Source organism: Pollachius pollachius, assembly GCF_949987615.1.
Source record: "Pollachius pollachius genome assembly, chromosome: 3".
In the NCBI taxonomy this organism is placed as follows: domain Eukaryota; kingdom Metazoa; phylum Chordata; class Actinopteri; order Gadiformes; family Gadidae; genus Pollachius; species Pollachius pollachius.
The window spans coordinates 15976246-16000568 of NC_136936.1; the positions used below are offsets into that span (position 1 = coordinate 15976246).

The 24323-nt window shown below is 41.8% G+C and overlaps 1 protein-coding gene across 1 annotated transcript; it reads left to right on the forward strand.

The window, feature by feature from the left end:
* Positions 1–279: 279 nt before the first annotated feature.
* On the forward strand, positions 280–15336 carry drd2a (dopamine receptor D2a; the record flags this gene model as incomplete). The annotated part of the gene is made up of 7 exons (XM_079732035.1): positions 280–585; positions 8296–8405; positions 11883–12019; positions 12472–12680; positions 13855–13941; positions 14233–14629; positions 15140–15336. The coding sequence occupies exons 1-7, from the start codon at positions 307–309 to the stop codon at positions 15334–15336; spliced, it is 1416 nt and encodes a 471-aa protein (XP_079588161.1). The 5' UTR covers positions 280–306.
* Positions 15337–24323: the final 8987 nt, after the last annotated feature.

Sequence of the window (24323 nt, forward strand, 5' to 3'; positions counted from 1 at the left end):
ACACACACACACACACACACATACGGACACACACACATACATACACACTTAGCATAAGCACAAACACACACAAACACACATACAAACACATGCAGGCATACTCACACACAAACACCCAAGCATCTCTGAGATCCAGTCAACCGATGCATTTGTCCTTCACTATACAATCCTCCCCAGCATGATTTGACAGTTCGCATTACCATAAACACACATAAATAAACCGCCAGACTTTAATGAGCGTTTTGTTTCTCCCCTCCCTTGTCTCCGCCGCCAGGGCCCGTCTCTGGCCTCTGTCACTCACAGCTAATGGATGTCCTTACCCAGTATGCCTTCAACGACAGCGATCTGGACAACCAGACATGGGGATTCAACGAGACAGAGCACGGCCAGAAGCAGCCGTACAACTACTACGCCATGCTGCTTATGCTGCTCATCTTCGTCATCGTGTTCGGCAACGTGCTGGTGTGCATCGCCGTGTCGCGGGAGAAGGCCCTGCAGACCACCACCAACTACCTGATCGTCAGCCTGGCCGTGGCCGACCTGCTGGTGGCCACGCTGGTCATGCCCTGGGTCGTCTACCTGGAGGTGAGGCCGGGCGCCGGGGCGGAGTCTGTTGTGGGCACACACACACACACACACACACACACACACACACACACACACACACACACACATGCACACACACAAACACACACACACACACACACACATTATTACACACACACACACACACAAAAACACACACATTATTACACACACACACTCACACACACACACACAAACAAACATTATTACACAAACATTATTACACAAACACACACAAACACACACAAACATTATCATACAAACACACACACACACACACAAACATTATTACACAAACACACACACACACAAACATTATTACACAAACACACACACAAACATTATTACTCAAACACACACAGACACACACAAATATTATTACACAAACACACACACACACACGCACACAAACATTATTACACAAACACACACACACACATTATTACACAAACACACACACACACACACAAACATTATTACACAAACACACACACACACACACACACAAACATTATTACTCAAACACACGCAGACACAAACAAACATTATTACACAGACATACACACACACACATGTATAGGTGAAAGGGGTTATTGCACACATACACATACACACACAAGCAATCATTATTACACACAGACACTTAAGCGCACAGACACACACACACACACACACACACACACACACACATACAGACATAGGCTCTGTCTCTTACAATCTATCACACAAACACACACACACACACACAACACACAAACACACATTATTCCACAATGAAACACACACACACACACACATTCATTAGTACCCACACACACAGACACACAAACAGGCATATGCACACACACATATATAAATTGAAAGACATATGTTCTCCAAATCCCATACACAATAAAATACAAAGGCTCACAGAAGCATAACATCTAAAGATTAGGGAAGACATGGACACAATTGAACATGGCCAATTCCTAGGAGGCCATCTTTAGGTTCCGTAAATGACCAAGGTGAAGAGAGAAACACACCCACACGTCACACACAAGATCAAACAAACACACAGGCTCTGAAGCATCTCCCTCCTTTGTGTAACTGTCTTTCTGTGTTTCTCCTCACTACTCCTTTGTTTCTCTCCTGTGGCAGTAGTACCGAGGAAGAACTTGGCATTAGTAAACACACTTGGAAGCCATGTTCCTGCATTCGTAATGATGTTGTGATCAAACTTTAATTTCTCTTCTCTGCAACACTCGCAGCATTCAGCTCAACTTCGGTTGGTTAACCAAAAATTGGAATCCATCACACATTTGTCATTCTGACAAGGAAAAAACAATAACAACAACAAAGTAATGGTGAATAATCACAAGGGTGATTATGAATAATCACAAGGGTTATTCATCCTTGTGATGTTGCGATGTTAAATGATGTGTTGGGCACGGCTAATAACAAAATAATTTGCATTGAAAACTTCAATAAACCAACACTAAGCCAAACTGATGCCTTTTAAATACAACGCGCCACTGGCAGTATATAATTACAATTATATCACACAAACTAAAAAAATAAATAATGCATATGTGAGCGGCTGAGGGTATAGAATCCCTCAAGGCCAGTGCTGCTCAGCCGGTCAGTGGGTCAGAAGGAAGTGATAGCCACACTATGGTCACACCCGCTGTCAAACACTGTACAAAGCAACACAATGGGTTCAGTAGCCTGCAATCACAGGCCCGGTGTGGCCAACAGCTATTTCTGACGGGGGTCTTTGGGCAATGCTTTCTGACATGTTGAGCAGGGCAATCTAAGACACCAGGGACTCTAATCCTCCTGTGCCTTTCGGTGAGCCTCAATAATTACCACTCCGATCAAATTACAGTTTAGAAATCCATAGGCTTTCATGGTTCTCTCTCTCTCTCTCTCTCTCCGTATCACTCTCTGTATCACCCTCTCTCTCTCCCACTCTCGCTCTCTCTTCCTCCCATGCGTCCTCATTCTGTAGCCTTTCAGATCTATCTGCATAAAGTGATTGTGTGCGTTGACTCCTGCATGTGCTGGCAATGCCTGTAGTGTAATCACACACAGTTTCTGATGTGTGTGTGTGTGTATGGATTAGCACAAACATATTGCATTCAAGGTATGGAGGAACTGTTACTGTTGTTCTCTGGATATCTCGAATAACAAATCCCTTTTTTTGATTACCAAAGCCACACCATGATTAAGAGATAACCGTTTTTGACTGTATTTAATTTAGAATCCAATTGGATAACATAATCTCTTTACAAATGTGTCAATGTGCTAGAGCTAAAACAGCAGACCTACTACAAACCCAACAATCCGGTGGAGGTCGTCGATGTGGAGGTCATGCAAGATGGATCAGGTTCCTAACCACAAGCTGCTCGTGAAAACGTGCGGCAAACAATCGCAAACCCAATCACACTCCTTTACGTGGCTTCTTCTCTGTTATATATCTTGGCCGCATTCGTTTTTTTCCTCTCTCTCCCCCTCTCTCACCCTCTCTCCCTCCACTCTCCCTCCTCTCTCCCCCCTCTCTCCCTCTTCTCTCCCCCTCTCTCCCTCTTCTCTCCCCTCCTCTCTCCCTCCTCTCTCCCCTTCTCTCTCTCCTCTCTCATTCCTCACTTTGCCCTCCCTCCGCCTCTCTGAGTAGACACACCCCAATCAAAAACTGCAGCGCCGTCTTTTCCTGTCACCTAAATAATCGATCAGCATGGACTTTTAACTGTCTGTGCATCAGTTGTGTCCTGTAGTATTAAATGCTAAATTAGCATTGATCATCTATTTTGTTCTGTGCGACCAATGGAACATATTACGTTCACCATTGATGTGGAGAGTGTAATCAGTTTACCATTATATCCCATCATGAGGGCTGGAAGAACAGATAGATGATCGATGTGGAGAACCATTTCATGACTTTCTTTGTATTTCATTTTTGTGTTCAAATGTATAGTATGTACATCCAGCCGTTAAGGGTCCATCCATCAGATCGATAACAATATCGGTGTTGCAGAGTAACGTGGATACATTGGAGTTGTTGCCACCATGGTCAGAGAAAATATAACTCATCTGATGCAGGAATCATGTCATCAACGTGCTAGAAACAATTGAGATAATGTTAATACACAACTCAACATAATAACATATATCTTATTATTTTTTATTATTTTATATTTTAACATGGGAATGTTACATATACCTTTAAATTACTAAATATTGACTTACTTTTCTTCTCTAGATTTTTCAATGTATCTACTTTTACTTTTTTTATGTTTTCAAAATGGCTTTTTGTTGGAAGAAAATGGTCTCAGAGGCATTGATAGATGGATAAAAACAACTGTACATTTAAACTTGTAATACACGTATGTAGATCCGTAAAGATCACAACCTGCCTTAAGAGTAACCATAGTTACTCTGGGCACTAGGTCTCCATCTCTGTGCAATATTAATGATGGATGGCTGTGTGCTGAAGCACACAGTTAGGACAGGTCTCCCCTCCCCGATGGGTCCCCGTCCCAGCCGGTGATTGAGGGGCTGCAGGGGAGAGGCATCCCTCTGGCAGAGACCTCAACACTGGCCAGAGCAGGAGAGGAGAGGGGTAGCCCTGAGACTGCTGCTCTGGACTATTAAAGGAGGATAGGGTCTAAGAGGCTGTGGACGGCTCTGACTCTGACTAGGAGAGAAGGTGGAGAAGAGATTTAATGGTCTGATCGAGGGGAAGGATATAAATAGTAGTCCCTTTGACCACGACCATGAATCTGAGAGCTCATGTGTAATTGCCCTGGCAGATGCTCTGGTCCTCCTCCTGTTAAGATATATTTCCAGCAGACCTGGCCTGGGTCGGTCCCAGTCGCCAAATCTAATACTGGGGCGGGTTTGATGCGATGAGGAGCGCTGTTTTTAAAACAACCCAAACGTCAGCCGTGATGTGGAGCGGTCTGTTGGAGCCACCATGCCGACAGTATTTAACAAACTGGGTGGTATGTTTCCTCAGAGCGCTTTGTGCCTTTGCTGATAAGAAAGATGAGTTGCCGTCACACTGCGCCTGCTGATAACGCCCCTGAGAAATCTGAAATGAACTGAGAGCTTCCAGACTCATACGCATTTGCAAATTGGTCCGGCCATGTCAGACCAGGTGCTCCATACTCCCAGCCAAAAGGTCATGGGTTTGAACCCAAATGTCAGCGGCCTATTTCTCACTGTAAGTGGCTTTGGATAGAAGCATCTGCTAAACACAGAATGGTTAGGTAAGCTGAACTGTGTTTTACCTTACTCCATCACAGTGTAGTGGTTACATACAAATGAATCTATAGGCTGAGGCTTTTCGATGGATTTGCCCTCCAAGTAGTCCCTGTGTTATTATTATAGAAGTGCAGCATTTATATCCATCATCACAATGCACTAATATATGAAAAGTGGTCTGTACAATATAGCTTCATGATGGATCTCCATGGATGTTTAATTAACGTGAACAATGAGAGGATTCAGCTTATGGCAAATTCTGCACAGAAGTGTAGCTGGAAGGCAGATCAAAGGCATGACTGCATGACCATGATTAGCAACTGAATGAGCAGAAATATACATGACACAATAGCACACAATTACTGAAATAGAGTCAATGTTTAAATGGCAGCATGCAGCAGCGGAGGATTAGCCAAGCGTACACACACACTAATAGGTCGGATAATACACAATAGCAAAATACTGCATGAAAGACAGGACAGAATGACATAATGGCAGGGAAACCGACAAACCTCGAAGAGTGGATGATGACGATTGATGAGAGAGACATCTTAATTAAAATGATTCCTTTTCAACGTTAAGTAGTATGCCATCTCCTCCAGTTGATATGAATGACTTAATCATCGCGATCTTGAGCTTGGCAGAATAATCAGGTGTGAGGGGGAATTATGTCCATGAGAATCACCAGGCCCCACCGCCACAGCGGCGCCAACCCAGGGTTAGCAGCATTAGCATTTAGCAGCTACGAGGCTAAATTGCCTGCCAAAGTGTCCTGGATGCAGCTGAGTGGCAGGGGGGCTGCAGTTTAAAGGGTTGATGTTGTTGTTGTTGTTGTAGTAGTTAGCGGGAAGGCAGGTGATAGAGAACGTAATGGTGATGGTGACGACCGAAAAGAAAAGTGGCCGTGGGCCATCTGGCTGATAATCCCAATGCTTTTAAGAGCTCAGTCGCACCATGTGGTGGACATCATGTTAATGCTTTTTAGGAAAAACGCGGTTTGTCTCGGAAAAGATGCTTTTAGGAAATTCGGAAGTAAAGGTAAAAAACAGCAACATAATAAAGTATAATCCTGTATAATAATACCTTGTTGGTTATCTGTTGTGTTACTCAATGTACAGTTGTTAGTTATTTATTGTAAGTTGTTTGATGTTTCTATGTTTTATTCCAAGCCAAAGGGTTCTGGGTTCAATCCCCAAGGCTTCTCCCTCTGCTGTATGCATCTCTGAGCTGTGTTGCCTCATGGCTTCCTGTCTTCCGGATGACCTTTGTCTGTACTCCCTGTAAGATGTGTCGGATCAAAGCACCTCTTAGCGGACTAAACAGCCATAATCTGCTCAATTAATTGCATACCCACTCCACGCAGGTAGAATACCAAAACTGCTGAGGATCAAATGGGAGTGAGATTTAATAGTTGCGAACCGGACCCAAGGAAGCTGTGCCAGACTGCAACAGTGTGTGTGTGTGTGTGTGTGTGTGTGTGTGTGTGTGTGTGTGTGTGTGTGTGTGTGTGTGTATTTGTGTGTGTGTGTGTGTGTATGCGTGGCTAAATCATCACAAGGGGTTACTTTGAGTGGTGAAGAGTAAAAAGAGCTATCAAGTGATTTGTATAAAGAGAGAAAGAGCTATCAAGTAACAGAGTGTGTGTGAGAGAGAGAGAGACACACAAACACACACACACACACTGAGTGTGAAGGGGGGATGATACTGTACGGATCATTGAAGGAGGAGTAAGAGTAGATAATTTGCAGATGGAAGGGCGGTCTGCCGAGTCGGGGCAGAACATCAGAGCACACAGGGGGTGTGCTCACACACACCCCACACACACACACACAGAGTGTGTGTGTGTGTGGGGGGGGGGACTGGAGAGCAGAGGAGGAACTCGAAGAGGAAAAACTAAGCAGATTACAGAGAGATAATAACTAGGCAGAGAGAGAGAGAGAGAGAGAGAGAGAGAGAGAGAGAGAGAGAGAGAGAGAGAGAGAGAGAGAGAGAGCGAGAGAGAGAGAGAGACAGGGAGAGAGGGAGACAGGGAGAGAGAGAGCAAGTGGGGTGAGAGAGAGAAGGTGGAGTGGGATGGAGAGAGAGAGAAAGAGAGAGAGAGAGCAAGGAGGTTTAGAGCGAGAAAGAGGGAGAGAAAGGGGTGTGAGAACAAGACAGAGAGACAGAGGGGGAGTGAGGGCACAAGAGAGAGAAAGAGAAAGAGAGAGGGGGTGTTCATTAGAGCTGTCAGATCGCCTGGTAATCAGCTGTAAAACTGTACAGCAGCAGCATGACACACAGAGTCTCAAACTCCCTGCTAAATCTGGAGACGAAGCACCAGAGGTCTAGATTAATCATTGGAAGATAAAGGGGTCATTTTAACAGCCCTGTAAGATTAATGCAGAATTTCAGAAAACACTAGGAGACTCAGACCTCTGCTCTTGACTCCACAAACGCAACCCTTCTTCCCCCCCCCCCCCACTCAGTCACCACTGCTCTCCGGGGGTCATCACGTGTGGGCAGAGCTAAGCCACTCGTCAGAGTGGAAGTGATGTTTGCATCATTGCTGTCCTTAACCGGTGAAGGCACCCGGTGGGGGAGGGTACGGCTCAGACCACCTGAGAATGAGCAGCAGAAAGATTGGATGTTGCTCATAATGTCCCTAAGATGGAAGAGGAGGAGGAGGAGGAGGAGGAGGAGGTGGAGGAGGAGGAGGCCATCTAGGAGTCTGTCTGATGCCTTTAATCTTGGAGGTAAAAAAGAGTGGATAAAACAGTGAATAATTTAGATATCATGACTCCGCCAGGGAGATCAAATAATCGATTGATCGTCAACACTGTATTTTTCTTCTTTTTTTCCACACAGAATCAATGTGCTATGAAAGAAGACAATAACAATGATGAAATAAAGGCGGAGATCTTTGTGCTCTCTTAGCATCAGTGCAACATTCTTCTACTGACGAAAATGTCTTGTTTCAATGGGTGCTTACTGTGTTGTTTCATAGCACATTCATATCAATATATCCTCTTATTTCATACAGATCCCTTGATCTCTACCATGAAAAGGCTTGGCTGTATTGATTACTTTCATGGTTGTCATGGTTTTATGTATTAGGTGTTTGCCTAGGTCTGAGGATTGTGATTGGACAGTAGAATAGCGTCAACTCCAACATGATTTTGGTTGGTGTGCGTTCTCTGTCTGTGTCCGGGGAGCAGAGCTTAACAGCTGTGAATATTTCCTCCGGTGTTTGTGGATTGGATTTCAATACATCCCAATACTGCATTTTATTCATTAAAACAGTTTACCGCCTCCAGACATGGAGTCATTTTAGACTTCAGACTGTAGACTGTATCATGTGCTAAATTGTACAGAATTTCAGACTAATAAGGTTTTTTATGTAAACAGCTTTGTATACAATACACTTTTTTGTTCCAACACATCCATCCTTGAGTAAACTCCCCGTTTGTTTCTTCTGGTTCTCCCTGCCAGGTGGTGGGCGAGTGGAGCTTCAGTAAGATCCACTGTGACATCTTCGTCACCCTGGACGTGATGATGTGTACGGCCAGCATCCTCAACCTCTGCGCCATCAGCATCGATCGGTGAGTTTGGCACCGTCACACCAGACCTGCTTGTCAGCTCTCCTAGTCTGTGAATCTGGAAAGTAACCCGTGGCAGGCTAGAAAAGCATCCTGGTTTAATCCTGGTTTTTTTTATGTGCATAATCATATATATATGTCAGGCCGTTATACATATTTCTTTGTGTTTTATAGCACCAGGTAACAGAGGCCTAGGCTACTCAATACATGGCAACAGGTGTATTATCGAGACTCTAAAACCTATGAGTTAAAAATAAACCATGAAATATGTGTTCAACATGTATTTTGACACCAAAGACCAAAGACTTGTCTCACAAACATGTCAACCTTCAAACCAAACTGATGTTGTTGATGTGGCAATTCCAATGGAAATAGATAGCCTTCCTGGCAATACTGACCACATACATATTGTCCCCAAGGTTTCTCTAATGGTACACATTCAATATGATCTTCATTGTTCAGCCGGACTTGCTTCTAAAAGCAAGGTCAAGCTAATCATGGCTCAAATATATAACAGCTATTTTTATACCAGGAGGAGGTTGTCATCAAACTTGTATAGATAAGGATCACGTAGGGTTTACACATTCCCCAGGAATAAATTAAGGCAAGGTAAAAGGTTTAGTGTTCACAGCAAATCGTCTCTAGATGCTACTCTCTTTAATCATGATGCCCACAATCATTGTACCTAACACAACAAACCATGACATAATAATTGTACATATCACACAACAAACAGTACAAACTGACCTTAGTTCGTTTCAATACCATCAATCCTCCACCTCACATTTTCTGAAGCTTCTTATTATATTTCCTTCAAAATGTCAAGCCTGACACAGTACTTTTGCGCTGGTAGCTGTAAAGGCAATAGGGTCTTTTATGATAGTAACTCTTTTTGTGGTTTATAATGCATCACTCTCTTATCCGTATAACCTGGCCAACCTAAAGATTCCCACTGTATTGTGTTTTTGTCACCACAGCATGGTGACAAAAAATGGTGGAAATATAATAGATTGGATCTTTAATGACAAATCCAATGCCTGAGATTCACTTATTAGTCTAGTCACAGTTGGTGGATCATGTTAATTAACTCGGAAGGGCAAGAAGTCGCCTGTAGAGCTACGTAGGCTAATGCTGCTGTTGCTGCTGTTTTACGTCGGATCAAATCCATCCCAAAACAAATAGGATCACTTGTGTCATGTGTTATTGTTGATCTTCCCGCCATATGATCCCACACCACACAAAAGTCAAGCCGTTGAATGGCCCCTTATGCACACACTCCATGTACCTCAAGGCTCAGAAAACAAATTACACAGAAATCAATGGCGGTGTAGTGCTTTGTAGAAGGCTGAGCGTTTCCTGGGGATTTCAGCCGGCCCAACTAATAAGGTCAGGCCTTGTGCTGGGGTTAATTGATAAGGTCTTTAGTAAACGAGGCTGGGCCACTAGTCACTGTCTGCTTGATCGGTTGTTGTCGTGGCTCGCTGCAGGAAACGGAGCAACAATGGAAACATTCAATCGTGATCGCACACACATAGGTGCGATCACGCCACCATGCAATACCAACAGTTCGTCCGCGTCAAAGTCCTTTATCGAAGATCTCAACCTTAAGATACGGTTGTAGGATTTGTGATTTACAATGAAAGCATCATAGTCTCATACTATCTCACACTATGGGCGACACAATAGTATTTATATTTATAGACCACAAGCTACTGGGCCAGGTCATGGTCCATTGTGTGGTAAACTGTAAATCACGGTGGTTGTTATACCTGTGCCGTATTCCTCTGTGCACACATTGTGGGAAACAATACATGGAACTTTTAAGGTGAAGTACCCTCAATGAGCGATGACGTTTATGTCCATATTAAAATACTGAAAAAAGTCATATCGATTATTATGATACGGTTGGTGCTTCGGTCTGTGAGAAAAATACATCTATATACTCTCATCTAATGCAATTAATTTGAATCTGCTTTTAATAAAGCAAATTTTGTTATTGAGACCGCCCAATGCTATTATGAAATGTAACGATTTCACATTAGAGCTATTTTATTTTAAATCATGGAGAAACGAAGAATCCTAGAATAGATTTACATCTTTGAAGCAAAGAATACAATTTAACCATTTATCTAGCCTTGTTTATTACCCTGTTCTCTGACTAAAAAGTTTTGAGATCAGAGATTTAAAATAGGTACACTGTCAGTGTGTTTTCTTCAACATGTCGATATAAAGGGAAGTGAGGTTCTATTCTTATACACAAAAGTTTTTTTTGGAGAAGTAAACTCTTTTGAGATTCACCCATCACAGAATCGTATCTTCACTCTTCTTTCTAATGTAAGAGAGTAAGCCACCTGCTTAATATGCACGTTGTGAAAAGAAATCGTTCTGCAACATCATCTCAGATTCTGCATAAAAACAAACAATGAATATTTGGAGCATTGGTGTCATCTCTCTGTTCATTTTTGATTGGTCAAAATAAGACACACTTTTCATATGAGGCAGTACTCTCTTCTATTATTAATATATATAATAATAGAAAATAAACAAATGTGACAGTTTCCTATTAGGTATGACTTCAGCCTCAAAAACATGCAAATATAACAGCCATTAAAACCTTAAACACAGTCCTTTGAATTGTCAGTTTGACACCCTAACCAAAACATTGTAGGTCCTATACTCTGCAGGTTATCAAGAGTCCCTCTCTCCCTCTCTCTCTCTCTCTCGTTATCTCTTCCTCGCCCTCTCTGCCTCACTCTACAATCGACTAAAATAATGTAAACAGATCAATCATGCTTTCAAAAGAGGTAAACACACTTTTATTTTTCTTCCGCTGTTTCTAAAGACCGCATAGTCGTGATACCAGAAAAGCCCCTTCTTTGAGCGGCCATTCCTGCTGGCCACCAGCTGTGCACTCGTCAAGCACATGTTCCTTCTCCTCCACCAACCAATAAATTCAAAACCGGGACCTTGCCCACGTCTTCATCGAAACACCAACCGAGAACAACAAGATGGACTCAATGAATGCAATGATATGAAACAAGTCATTGAAATGATGACAGGGAAGCATTGAAATGCCCCAGCGGGGATTTCCCTTATGGCTTTGGAAAAGGGTTGAAAGAAAAGAGGAGAAGAAAGCAAGGAAGCAGCAGGTGGCATAGAGAGCGCTGCCATAATGTATTTTCACGCATTAAGGGATGGCATGCAGCGTGCCTCCATGTATGGCTGTTACATGGGTTTGAATTCCATCCTCTGTTGTTCAAGTGATTTAGTTTTATTCATCATAATCAATAGCAATCTTGTGCCTAGGCCCTTGCTGATTTACCAAACCTCTTTCTAAGGGTTACTATTGTTTTGAAGACAAAAGCATAAAAATAGTCTCCTGATAATAATCGTACAGACACCTCCATGCCGACACCTTGGTAGGCCTGTTCAAATTAGGTGGCTTCGTTTCGGTCTAATTTTATCCTTTCTCCCTCTCAGATATACGGCGGTTGCCATGCCGATGCTGTACAACACCCGCTACAGCTCCCGGAGGAGGGTGACTGTCATGATTTCTGTGGTGTGGGTGCTGTCCTTTGCTATTTCCTGTCCCTTGTTATTTGGCCTGAACAACACAGGTAAGCAAGTACTCAGTTCTACTCTCGTTCACTACGCACAATACTTGCTTGTAGTCGGTGAACTGATTTCCTTGGTGACAACCAATTTTTCCATGTCAAATGCAATCACATTTCTAGTAGTACCAACTGGTTGTTGACTCAGTTAGCCTAATATCGCTTCATGGGGTGCTCTCCAACTAACACAATGCATTGGCTACTCAACCGTGTCTATTAATACGATAGAAGCAGAACAAAAAACAAATAAAACATGAAAATTGTGGCCGTCATTTATTCATGGCGGACCTCAGGAGTCAACACGCAATTACTGCTACATATTACACACAGTCCACTCTGTCATTCTTGATGTTGTTGTTTTTTTTCCTGTCTTTCTAATGGAGCAAAAATAATTGACCTACCTTGTAAACCCCCCCCCCCCCCCCCATCCTGATTCAATGATTTGCATTTCTCCACAGCTACTCGCGACCCCTCTCAATGTGTGATCGCCAATCCGGCCTTTGTGGTTTACTCTTCCATTGTGTCCTTCTATGTCCCCTTCATCATAACACTGCTGGTTTATGTGCAAATCTACGTGGTGCTAAGGAAGCGAAGGAAACGAGTCAACACCAAGCCTAAACAGAGGACCGCTCAAAACGCAGAGCACAACGTGGCCACCTCGCTGAAGGTGAGCACTCCTTCTGGAAAACCTCCGGAACCTTCCGGAACATTCTGGACTCTCTCTCCGGCCGCAAATGAATACACTTCTTCTTGGAAATTGCCTGTCGTGTGATTTGGACTCGCTTGCATATTATATATTTTGCAGTCCAACTGTATTTAGAATCTTGCATTGAAAACTGTGTGTACAAAGGTCTAAAGTGTTATAGTACAGTATAGTATCGTTTATTGTCGTATATTACTTTTTACAACATTGTGCCAAATATTTCCTTCACTTTTCTTCCAGTGAAATAAAAAAAAACAATAAAAACAAGACGTGACATATACTGGTTCACAATGAAAGACAATAATGCTTGAGGATCCTATGGACAAGCAATGTTTGATATAACCTAGGTAACCCCGTCATCCCAAAGATTGATTTTCACTTCCGAAAAACAATGGCCAACATTGGGTTTCTAAGGCCAGGACCCAATTACCCCCTTAGGTGTGACCAGTGTGTGTGTGTGTTTTCTTTATCCCTTTAACGTGCCCTGAGATTATCCCTTACATCATGAAACCCATCTTAATCTTACATTAGTTCGATTTACTAGATTGGAAGTGTTTCTGGATCTTTTGTAACAAAACAGTAATGATGACAGGCCTTAAATTACATTTTGCTTTTCTGGTCATTGATTTTACTGTCGTACGAGAGATCGATTCGCTCGCCACAGGAAGCTCAGTAATGCTTTAGATCCAGAACACTACATTACTCATGTGCATGTGCTGAGGTGGGTGATGCATGCACTTGTGTACCTGGTGTGTGTGTCTGTGTGGGTGTGAGGTGGGAGTGTGTGTGTGTGTGTGCGTGTGTGTGTGTGTGTGTGCATAACGTGTGTGCGTGTGTTTGCATACAAACAGAAACAATGAATACATCTGTTGCCAATAGTTAATTCACAAATCACTGCCAAATAACAATCGTTCTTTGTATGTCAATATGAGGCTTGTGTGTGGCTTTTGTTCATTCTAATGTATGGATCTGTATTAATCTAGAGGTTTTTGATAGATCGTCTGGTATTGCATTAAATTCCAAGTAAAGATAAGGCTGACACTGACCACACATGTTGTCTGGTGGGGCTCTGTAGCTGTAGGAAACTCTATGGCCGGTCCAGTCTGATCCGCCACGATACGGGATGTTCTTGTTTCAGGATAAGTGCACTCATCCAGAGGATGTGACGCTTTGCACCATGATTGTCAAAGCCAACGGGGGGTTTTCTGTCAACAGGAAAAAAGTGGTGTGTTGCCATTATTTATTCATTTCGTGTGTTGTCATTTCAGTTGTGTCTTAAATGGGTGACGTGGAGTGCAGAGACGTTAAGAATGTGCTCTTTTTTTTATGTCTTTCTTTCATGTGTTTTAGTGTTTTAATGATTTTTTTTGCAATTGAATTCAGCATTGTTCTTGTTTTTTGATTTTGACTTGATTCTCCGAGAAGGCATCTGAACAAACATTAGCCCGGTGTCCTGAACACCATCATCTATTATAACTCAAGCCTGGTGTGTCCTCCATCCCCTCCGCTCTCCTAGATATTCATCAAAGAGGTAGCCATCGAGGGCGAAGACCTGGAACTGGACGAGCTCCACAACAGCGCCAGCAGCAGCCAGAAGCAGCAGCACAAGCAGCCGCAGCAGGGGGCACCGGGAGAAGCTCCAGCCACCAGCCACCAGCTCCTGATGCATGCCAAGCCCAACGCCAGCCCTTCTTCTGCGCCCCCCACCCCGCCCGAGAACGGCCTGAAGCCGCTCAAGAACGGAGACACTGCCAAGGTGGCGCTGGTGGATCCGGCACCCCTGGGGGCTAAAGCCTTCCAGACGCAGGCCATGCCCAACGGCAAGACCCAGACGTCTGTGAAAACCATGAGCAAGCGGAAGATCTCCCAGCAGAAGGAGAAGAAAGCCACTCAGATGCTAGCCATTGTCCTTGGTCAGTGGATTTATACATATGTATATATATTACCCTTTTTGTTATCCACTACTGCATGTTCACTTTCTCCTGATCAGAAAACAGTCAAAAAACATTTTGTATTTTTCTATCCCACATAACTGAATGCTTTATGGGAAAAACTAGGGCTAAAAACAAACCTCAACAATCTTCATATTTTGCAGGATTCTGATCTCAGCATCCTAATTTATGACTGAATGTGCCCGGACTGTTGTATTTTGTATCAAATATGACAAATAGTCTGGAGATTATCCTTCAGACAACAGAGAGAATGCAACAAACAGAACCGGCTGTGGTTATTGTCCAGTAGACAGATGCCAATTAATTTTACCAACTAGATACTTCTCCGCTTCCACATCTATGCATGTCAAAAAGGTGCTTCTAGAGTGATTTAAACTGTTTACGTTGATGTTTCCTATTCCTCTCACTATCTTACACTATATCCCCCCCGCCCCTTCTCATCTAATACCTTCCTTTCCTAAATCCCTTCAGGTGTATTCATCATCTGCTGGCTGCCATTCTTCATCACCCATATCCTGAACACTCATTGCACTAAATGCAAGGTACCCGCTGAGATGTACAATGCCTTCACTTGGCTGGGCTACGTGAACAGTGCTGTGAATCCCATCATATACACCACTTTCAACGTGGAGTTCAGGAAGGCCTTCATCAAGATCTTGCACTGCTAGGACCAGGGGAGACGACCACTCTGGGATGTGACAGAGGAAAGCTCAAGCCACACCTCTCCTCTAGCAAATGTCTCGCCGTGTGAGAGGAGAAACGTGGTTCAGAGCGGAGAACCTGCTTACAGTCACAGCAGCAAAGACTTGCATATTGACAGTGTATAACTAACGAACATATTGATTCGTCACCGATTACCTATGGACTCATGTCCTCCTGAATTATTGAATGTACACATTATGAAATAATGTCTGTATGGATCATCTGTATGGCGAAGTGGAAAGTGTAATATTGTTCTCCTGGAATCATTGTTATTGTCCCATCGGGAGCCATCTGTGGATACAACGCACACGTGACAAGTTGTGTTTGATACAACTCCGACATGCTATTTATGATAAGGGTATATTCTGTGGTTTTTGGTGATGAGAATTTTCTGCAGTTCATCTTGACATCAATGAAGCAAGTGTGCATTGCAGTATTAAAAATGACTCAAAGCGCTTTATCAGAAATGTTCCACTCTTTGGAACGGGTATTACATTAAGAATATAAACAGAGTATTTAATTACATTGTCATGTGGCTTTGCCAACAGACATAAAATACAGTTAAATAAATTGAATATATTTAAAAAATTCAAAAAAAAAAAATATATAGTATTATTATTATTATTATTATTATTATTATTATTATTATTATTATTATTATTATATGTACATGTTTTTTTTAACACATTTACTGTGATTATATGCCTGCAATTAAAATGTGATGCATGCTAACTGCTCCTCTACTTGACTTCTAATGAAATGTATTGTTATCAAGAATTCCAACAAATCCATTTAAGTAACATACAAGGGTATATATGCCACAAAGATGTGGCCAAAGTTCATCTTGCTTAAAGACAACCTACCGACACTTGGACAGATGTACTTTGCTGTAAACGAAAGGACTCTTAATACAGGACACAAAATTCTGTGAAAGGAACGGTTTGAAGAATCTCAGAGTAAGACATTGGAGATGAAATGTTTTGAAAAAAAGGATCTCTTATGCCTTTTATGTAAATAAGTATGTGTTCTCATGAAAGATGAGTCGGTAATGAGTGTCACAAAATAAATGCATTGCTGTGCCTACAATTTATCTTTGGCTAAAATTCAGGTTTGAGGGTAGATTGAAGTGATGTGTTATTTCCAACACTTAGAAACACAAACTGCCTAAAATCTGTATTTACACATCTCCAAAATCTGAAATGTTTTAGCATTTTTACTGTTAATGTTTTATTGACAGCACATTGCATGAGTTGTACTCAAAAGTATTTCAGCATTTCACATTGTATTCTGAGTTCTAATCATGGTCCTTCAACGATAAAGTGGGGCCTGAGGCAGTTGATGATGTGATGGATTTGGTCACACATTCCAACTGACTTTCAGCACCTTCTAGGACAGTTGCAACTCCATTCCACACAAACACACACACACACACACACACGCACACGCATACGCACATGCGCACACGCACACACGCACACGCACACACACACACACACACACACACACACACACACACACAGACACGCACATGCACACGCACATACACACAATTTTTGGATACAGTTCATGCAGTGTAGTGCAATGACAAGTCCTATAACTGGTGTACTCGCTGTCTAAATCTCTCTCTCTCTCTGTCTCTATCTCTCTCTCTCTCCCTCTCACACTCGCACAACATGTGCGCATGCCAAGTAGTGCGAATAAGATCTGCTGCTTGAATGGCAGACAGAGGACCCAAAACATACTTACATTTTTAACCAACAATATATTATTTTTGAGGGCTTACATGCATGATCAGAATGACAGATGTGTAAATTCTGGATTTTTTTCTCTCGTTGATATCTTTGTGAAAAAAAAACAAAGTTCCAGGGGTATTCAGAAAACCATTGATTTCTGAAAGCACCTTGGCCAGTTGAGCGGTATCTATAATTGTGGCTAACACTACATAATTCGATGTCCTTCCTTCCTTTTTATGAGGTCAAAAAATCCTATTCTGAAATATGAATGTGTAAAATGCCATACAATATTCATTCAAATGGAATCGTATTACCACCTGGTGAATTTCTTTGCCTAACTGGCTGTGAGTGTCATAAAAATGCATGTATTCTTTCGACTAAAGACAGATCTCCTTTAGCCCTTCCCTAAGGTGTCCTTATTTATATCCCCAGAGAGATGTCCCCCTGCACACTAAATACTGGATTCACACCAATCATATCTGGTGGCTCTGTTGGCGCCACTGGCACTGCATCTATCTTGCAGAAAGTCATATAACACTCATCATTACTGGCATCTCTTACAGAACTGGTGACCTTTAATAACTCACTTTAACTTAACAAGCCTATAGTCTGCTCCGGTTTAGTGCAATTTGCTATTAAATCCTATTATTAAACGTTGAATCATAGTCAAGCATAGATATGACTATTTGGCAATTTGTTAAACGCAGGTAGAAGGAAAGGATTCTTTTTTCTCACATATAACTCCTCATGTAACCCCCAGATTGAAATATTTAACTGTTGCCCCCACCTGATCTACGTCCTTAATATAATCTTGCGCTGCCCTTGTTATAAGGTTGCTCTCCTGGGCCCTAATTCATCCGATTCCATCTACCTGTTGCCGCTGACCTATGTCCTCCCCATTTCCCCCTAGAGGGGCGCCCTTAGGTTGCATGGGAGGGACAGCACCACGACACACCCTCCCTAGTCACTGTCCATCAACGTCGCTCGGAAACTTGGAAACCCCACAACCACAGAGCAGCGGTCGGCCTCTCCAACAGAGATTTACTGTTCCTTCTCCTGTGAGCTCCAAAACGCAATCTGAATATTGAAAGGAATTTTTAGTGACAAACTCAGATAACCACAGAGGCCAAAGTGGGATTAAGATGCCTGTTTACACAAGGCCTGTTTTGTCTGGCCGTATCTTCGGTTTTCCCTTCCTCCAATTTCCACTGGGAGATTGACATTGTGCGAGCTGTGCCGGATTTGGTGATTGGCATCTCTAAATATAGTGGCAGGGGAAGACAGAGTGCACACGAAGGGAGACTCTTCTTTTAATAAGATAATGATGGATCGGCATCCTAATAATCAGTGGGCTGATACCTTAGCAAAGTCTAGTTTGAAGTCTGTGTGCGTGGTGTCAAGATACAAAGGGTTCAAGGTAACACTTCCGACGCACAAAGGCATTTCGCGCTTATAGCAAAAAGCCACTCGTCTCTCGAATATTGATTTCATTCCTTTCTCAAACACATTGCTTGAAAAGGACAAGTCATTTCCTGTTCTCTGCGATGATAGATTACAGAGGCATAAGGAGAGTCAGCAGACTACTACAGTCTTAAACGAAAAAATAATCTTTTGGAATTGTCAAATAACTTATAATAGCCATCAACAGCACACTGTATAGACTAGCAAAGTAAGTGCAGTGTTCTAAAGTAGTTTAGGATGGGACACCAAACAAAGTCATAACAATTGCTTCAGTTTTACTGAGTAACTTCGACACAGTGGAAAGGATAAAAAAATATGTGGACCGTTTGCAATTTTTTTACATTTGAGCCTGGTAGGGTATATGACTTTCCAAAGAAATTGTCCAATAAAAGAAATAAAGAGTTGACACTTAATTTAAATGCCTCTCTACCGTGAAATTGTGCAATCTATGTTTTGATGCAGTAAACATGAGTTATATTAACATATATGTTTAGATTGCTTTAGGAACACTGAGAAATAATGGGGTGTCTTGTGTTGTATGTACCATGCAAACTATAAAGATATTGTGTGATAGCGGAGTACTCAATTAAGCATAATTGCCTGATATTTCCTAATCAAGTGCACTGAGTTAAATCAGAAAGTAGTGATTGTGAGCTATTATTAAACCTAATAGAGATGTGCTTGACAGGTAACAACAAACAAGGCTGATACAGGTGTAATGCCTTTGATGCAGTATTTTTTTTTAATTGGCATGCATAATATATATAATACATATATTTTTAGTTGAAAACCATTAAGACATCAGTCAGTGTCAACAGTACAGGATTTTTACATTTTATTCCTCTTAGTTATAGTAGATAAAAACAAGAGTAGATAACGATAAATGCATACGTGTATTGAAGTGATACAGATACAGACTACCATATGGATGACATTATTATGACAAATGGTGTTTAAAATAGAATTCTCTCATATATTCCAATAAATTCTTTATTAATTCAGAATGCCTTCACTTTCCTTTTCAAAAGCCATAAAAGAGCAGCAATACTTTGTACTCCAATCCATCATGTGAAATATTCAAAAGTGAACCAGGGTCACAGTAAGGTAATTTACTGCTGTACTCCTGTCCTTCTATCCTCCCTCCTATGGCTTCACAGCATGTATCATGTTCAACGTCTCACTAGGCCTCGGGGGAAACGCTTTGTCATACAAGGAAAAGAGAGCCCATTGGTTTCAATTTATTTCTCTTGTTGGTGGATATGCATGGCAAGTGAGTTAGAGCATAGTGCTGACTGTAGCTGAATAACAGCTTGTGTACTCCAGAAACTAATACTCTTCCAAAGGTATCCGCCTGGCTGTTTTTTCATCTCCTTCCAGCAGAAATCAGTGGAGATGGGATCTAGTCATTTGTCATTATTTATCCATTCCAGGTCCAGAATCAATCTAAACATTAACACAATCCCATTATAGGCCAGGACATTTTCCGGAGGAGTATCGGAGCACGATGTCAGTTGTGCTGGGATATAAAGCAGGGAAATGGAGAGCTCCCTTGGCGGGGGTGGTTGTAAACTGAATGTTTATCTGATGAGTATTTCTACTTCTCCATTTACAAGCACCCTTTTGATCCCTGATTTACATTCCAAATTTGCCCCACTCCATACACCTTGTTAATAAAAAGATATTCTCTTGTGCTTTTGTTCGCTCAACCTCTTCTAATCCTATAAGTGTGGACAATGGTGATCACTGAAAGGCTTGAGCTAACATCAAGTTTGGTTTTAATCAAAGCATCACTGATATGGATAGTCAGTGTTGGGAGCAGCACACTGCAAAAGCAAGTGGCTCATTTATATATATATATATATATATACATATACATATATTACTTTTATGTATGATATTATGCATAATATAATTTTTTATACTCAGTTATATAAAGAAATATGTATTTTTTATTATATATTATTAAGCTAATATGTAAAGTAGTGCGTTACAATCCATATCAAGTTATCTTATCCTATATATAATAAGGGGATCAGCAAGCACTCCAAGCCTCCACCAGACAAAAACAATATAATTACAATATAAAGCTCAAAAATGGCAATCAAATTCACCCTGATATTCTTATTAAATAAATAGCCCTGACAAAAGTAAACAGACCCCAAATACAAATACTTTCACCTTATTACATTTAGCTCTTGTAACTGAATCGAAATGATACACACAATAAACACAATACAAATAGCTAATAATGATGTTGTTATTTGGTTTGGTAAAAGGGAGAAGGTTTTGCTTCAAGTAGCTAAATCTGTCATCAGAGTCAGAAAAGAAAAGCTTGCCAACAGTTGTTGAAATTGGAAACGCTTCCACCCATAGAGTAGACAAGTACTTGTAATTCATCCGTACAATACAAATTTAAATACCTGACATGTTAGACATGTTGGTTGAATATTGTGTAGTGTAGGCAGCAAGCTCAGTGTTACAATATAACATATTGATAGTCACATTCAAAATGACAGGATACAAGGGCGTGACTGGAGAAATATTGCGTGTTTGCTCTCTAGCTCACTGGCACACAATATTACCATACTCTCATGTCAAATATAGTTTACCTCTTTTACAAGTGTACACATTTTGCCTGGTTTATTCATGAATGCTATTTATTTCACCAGTTGCAGGGCACACACATCCAAGTTGTGTGCTCTTGTCTTGACGACATGTTACATATCGACAGAATATAGCAGTCAGCACCTGTGTCGCTCCTAATGGAAATGTGCATTAGGTGATCGAAGTGAACCAAGGATTCCACTGACAGGTCAGACAATTCGACAAACAAGCTTGGGCGCTTTGTTATTTGTTATTTTGGATGCAGTGTATATATTTGTCTCTTTCCTTTCTAGGTACACCATTGGCCGAGTCACTGTGGAAACTATAGTAGGGAGGCTGGCTAGAGGAAAAGGATACTGACATATTTGAAATGTTCGAATATCCTTTTCATATCAAATATGGATTCCAATGTCCGGAATAAAGCGTTCCGATTTCCACCAACATTGACATACTGTCATTCAGGTCTACGTGAATTGCTGAGGCCTATTTTTTTATAGCTGTGTATGTGATCCTTCAAATTTCAGAAAAATAAATTGCATCTTTAGAGATCCCTGCATTATTAATTGAGATGAACACTATTAAGACCAATAAGGATATGTGTTATTCATAAATAATACTTTAAAGTCCCTCGTAAAAACTTCTAAAAACGTTTCACTAAATTGTAGGAGAATTAATCATTTTTAGATATTGCCCCGATGATTTTATCCTGTCATCTTTTTAATGCAGGAGATTTTTGGGTAGAACCAAAAACATAAAAACAAATAAAAATACTTAATTTCAACTAATTAAAACACATGCATCGATAGCGGTTTGAAGGGAGTGCGGAAAACTTGCAAACAGATGAGATTGATACAAATATAAATGTATAAGGCTCCTTATTTGTATTCCAACCCAACTTTACTAGCCCAACAGTTACTGTACCCTCAACATATATCTCTCAATGGTATATTGCATGGGTGTCTGCATGATAGAGTGATGTTTCAATGCCTCTCCTTGAACATTCCCGAGTGCCTGTTACTGTATATGTTTTTGAATGAGTATCAAATGGAGTGGAGGCCTGTGTGCAAAATGAAGCAAATCTGTACCTACTTTGCACACGACATGAGAACTGCATGGATCACTTAAACCCATCCAGTCTGTGAACAAAATGTACCAATGTGTTTCAGTGTTAGGCAAGTGAGTGGATTGGAGGAAGCGGGTGAGTGTAGGGACAGTCCTGCTGCACAACTACCCAGGATTGATTGTCGAATGAGTTCAGGGATGACTGACTGACAAAGGCAGCAGGGGGGGCGAGGGAATCAAGCTGTCCCACGGATTGGAAGGGTCTTAGAGAGGGCTGGTGGTGGATGACAAGAGGAGGCCACCCCTCCCTGTCAATCGTCCGGTCCACTTCTTCTCAAAAACGGATTTCTAGAAGACACCATGGCAGAGGGAGGAGGGAGGGGGTTACCCCTGCTATACTCCCCACACTCCAGAGCCACATGGCCCTCCTACGGCAGCAGCAGCCCCTTTTCTTATTTTGGCCACGCTGACGTTCTGCATTCTTCCTCTGAACCATGAGCCGCAGCGTGCCCATTGAGGCCAACTGTACAGAATTGGGCAGCAAGTGAATGATTCGGTGAGGAGTGGGCTCTGGATCAGTGATGTCAGCAATTGGATCAGACAGTGCAGCCACATCAAATTGGCCAGATCTGAAAGAAAATCTGGTTGGCATCCAATATGCCCAAAATGTACGGGACGGGAGGCAGGCCCAATGGGCATTGTTTAATGCTTGGACTTCACGCTGGCCTACTGCACTGACTCAGACGACCTTTCTTGCCCAATTGAACACACGGGAGAACGCCGAGCCCTGTCGCTATGTGCTGAAGTCCGGGATCGATGCCCCAGTCCCGTGGTCGCAGAGAGACAGAGCTGCCCACTAACGAGAACTGGACTAAAGGGAAGGAGGTTCTATCCACTGGTGCATCTCAGAGAGGAAGAGGTACAACCATTCATCCACTATATGGGCTGTCATCCTATAAAGAATAGTACCTTCTTAACTCCTAAGTATGAGAATGGATCGAACGGGGTCTCTAGAAAGAAATAGAATCGGTCCAAAGGTTTAGGAGCCTCACCTTATTTAAAGCCATCAGTCATATGTATTAAATACTAAAAGTTACTAAAGTTGATCTAAAGTTATTACAATTGCAACATTAAAAAAGTTATCACATTTTCAAGCTTGCTGCTTTAAACGTTTGTCCTTGTAATTGGAGGAGATTTAGTCCAAGGCTTGGAGAGCAAAGAATCTGACTATACATTCAGCATATGGCTGTGAATTAAGTAGACAGTAAGTAAAGATTTACACCTCTGGAAGAAGTGGACCGAGAGAAAAAGTGACATCTCCATATAGTCGTCTCTGGGAAGTCACAAGCTGTGTGGAAAACAATCCTCATTTGTTCACAGAGACTTGATATTATCTCCACTGAAGCCTGGAGGACTCAGGGGGCCGGTGTGTTGAAGGTAGAAGAAAATGAAAGAGATTCATATCACGTCTAATTCACTCCTCAGCCTCTCGGTCTGTTTGCCAGTCAAGTACAACATTTGGCCGGAAAAAAATAGGATTATCAAATCCATGTTGGCTGCCCTGATAATAGTATGAACAAAAATCGTTTAATATATTCTGTTAATGTTATTTATGTGTTTCCTGAAATGAAAAAATAGCCTTTCTACAGCAACTGTTGTATAAGAAGTAGTTTGGAAGGTATAGGCTAATACACTCCTAACTACTCCCAACTGCCAACTGTTTCAGTATCATATATTCGAATGCAGACAAAAAGGATGGAAATTATTTAGTCATTAGGAAGGCCCCAAATGTGCCGATTAATTGCCACAACGTCTGCAACTGGCGATATATTCATAGTGATTAAAAACTGAGGCCAACATCACTTTTTATTAGCATGGTTATATGGAGTGGAGGACTTTTCGGCAGCTCATCATCATAACCAAGGAGGGCAAAGGGATGGAAAAGGGCTTTGGGTAATCCTCTACATTTAAACTGGGATGAGGATAACCACCCCTAGATCAATGGTAGGATGGCAGCCATTAGGGATGCGTTTGGGACCCGCCTTGAGTGGGGCGGGCAGCATGTCCTCTTCCTTCTCGTACTCACGTGCCAA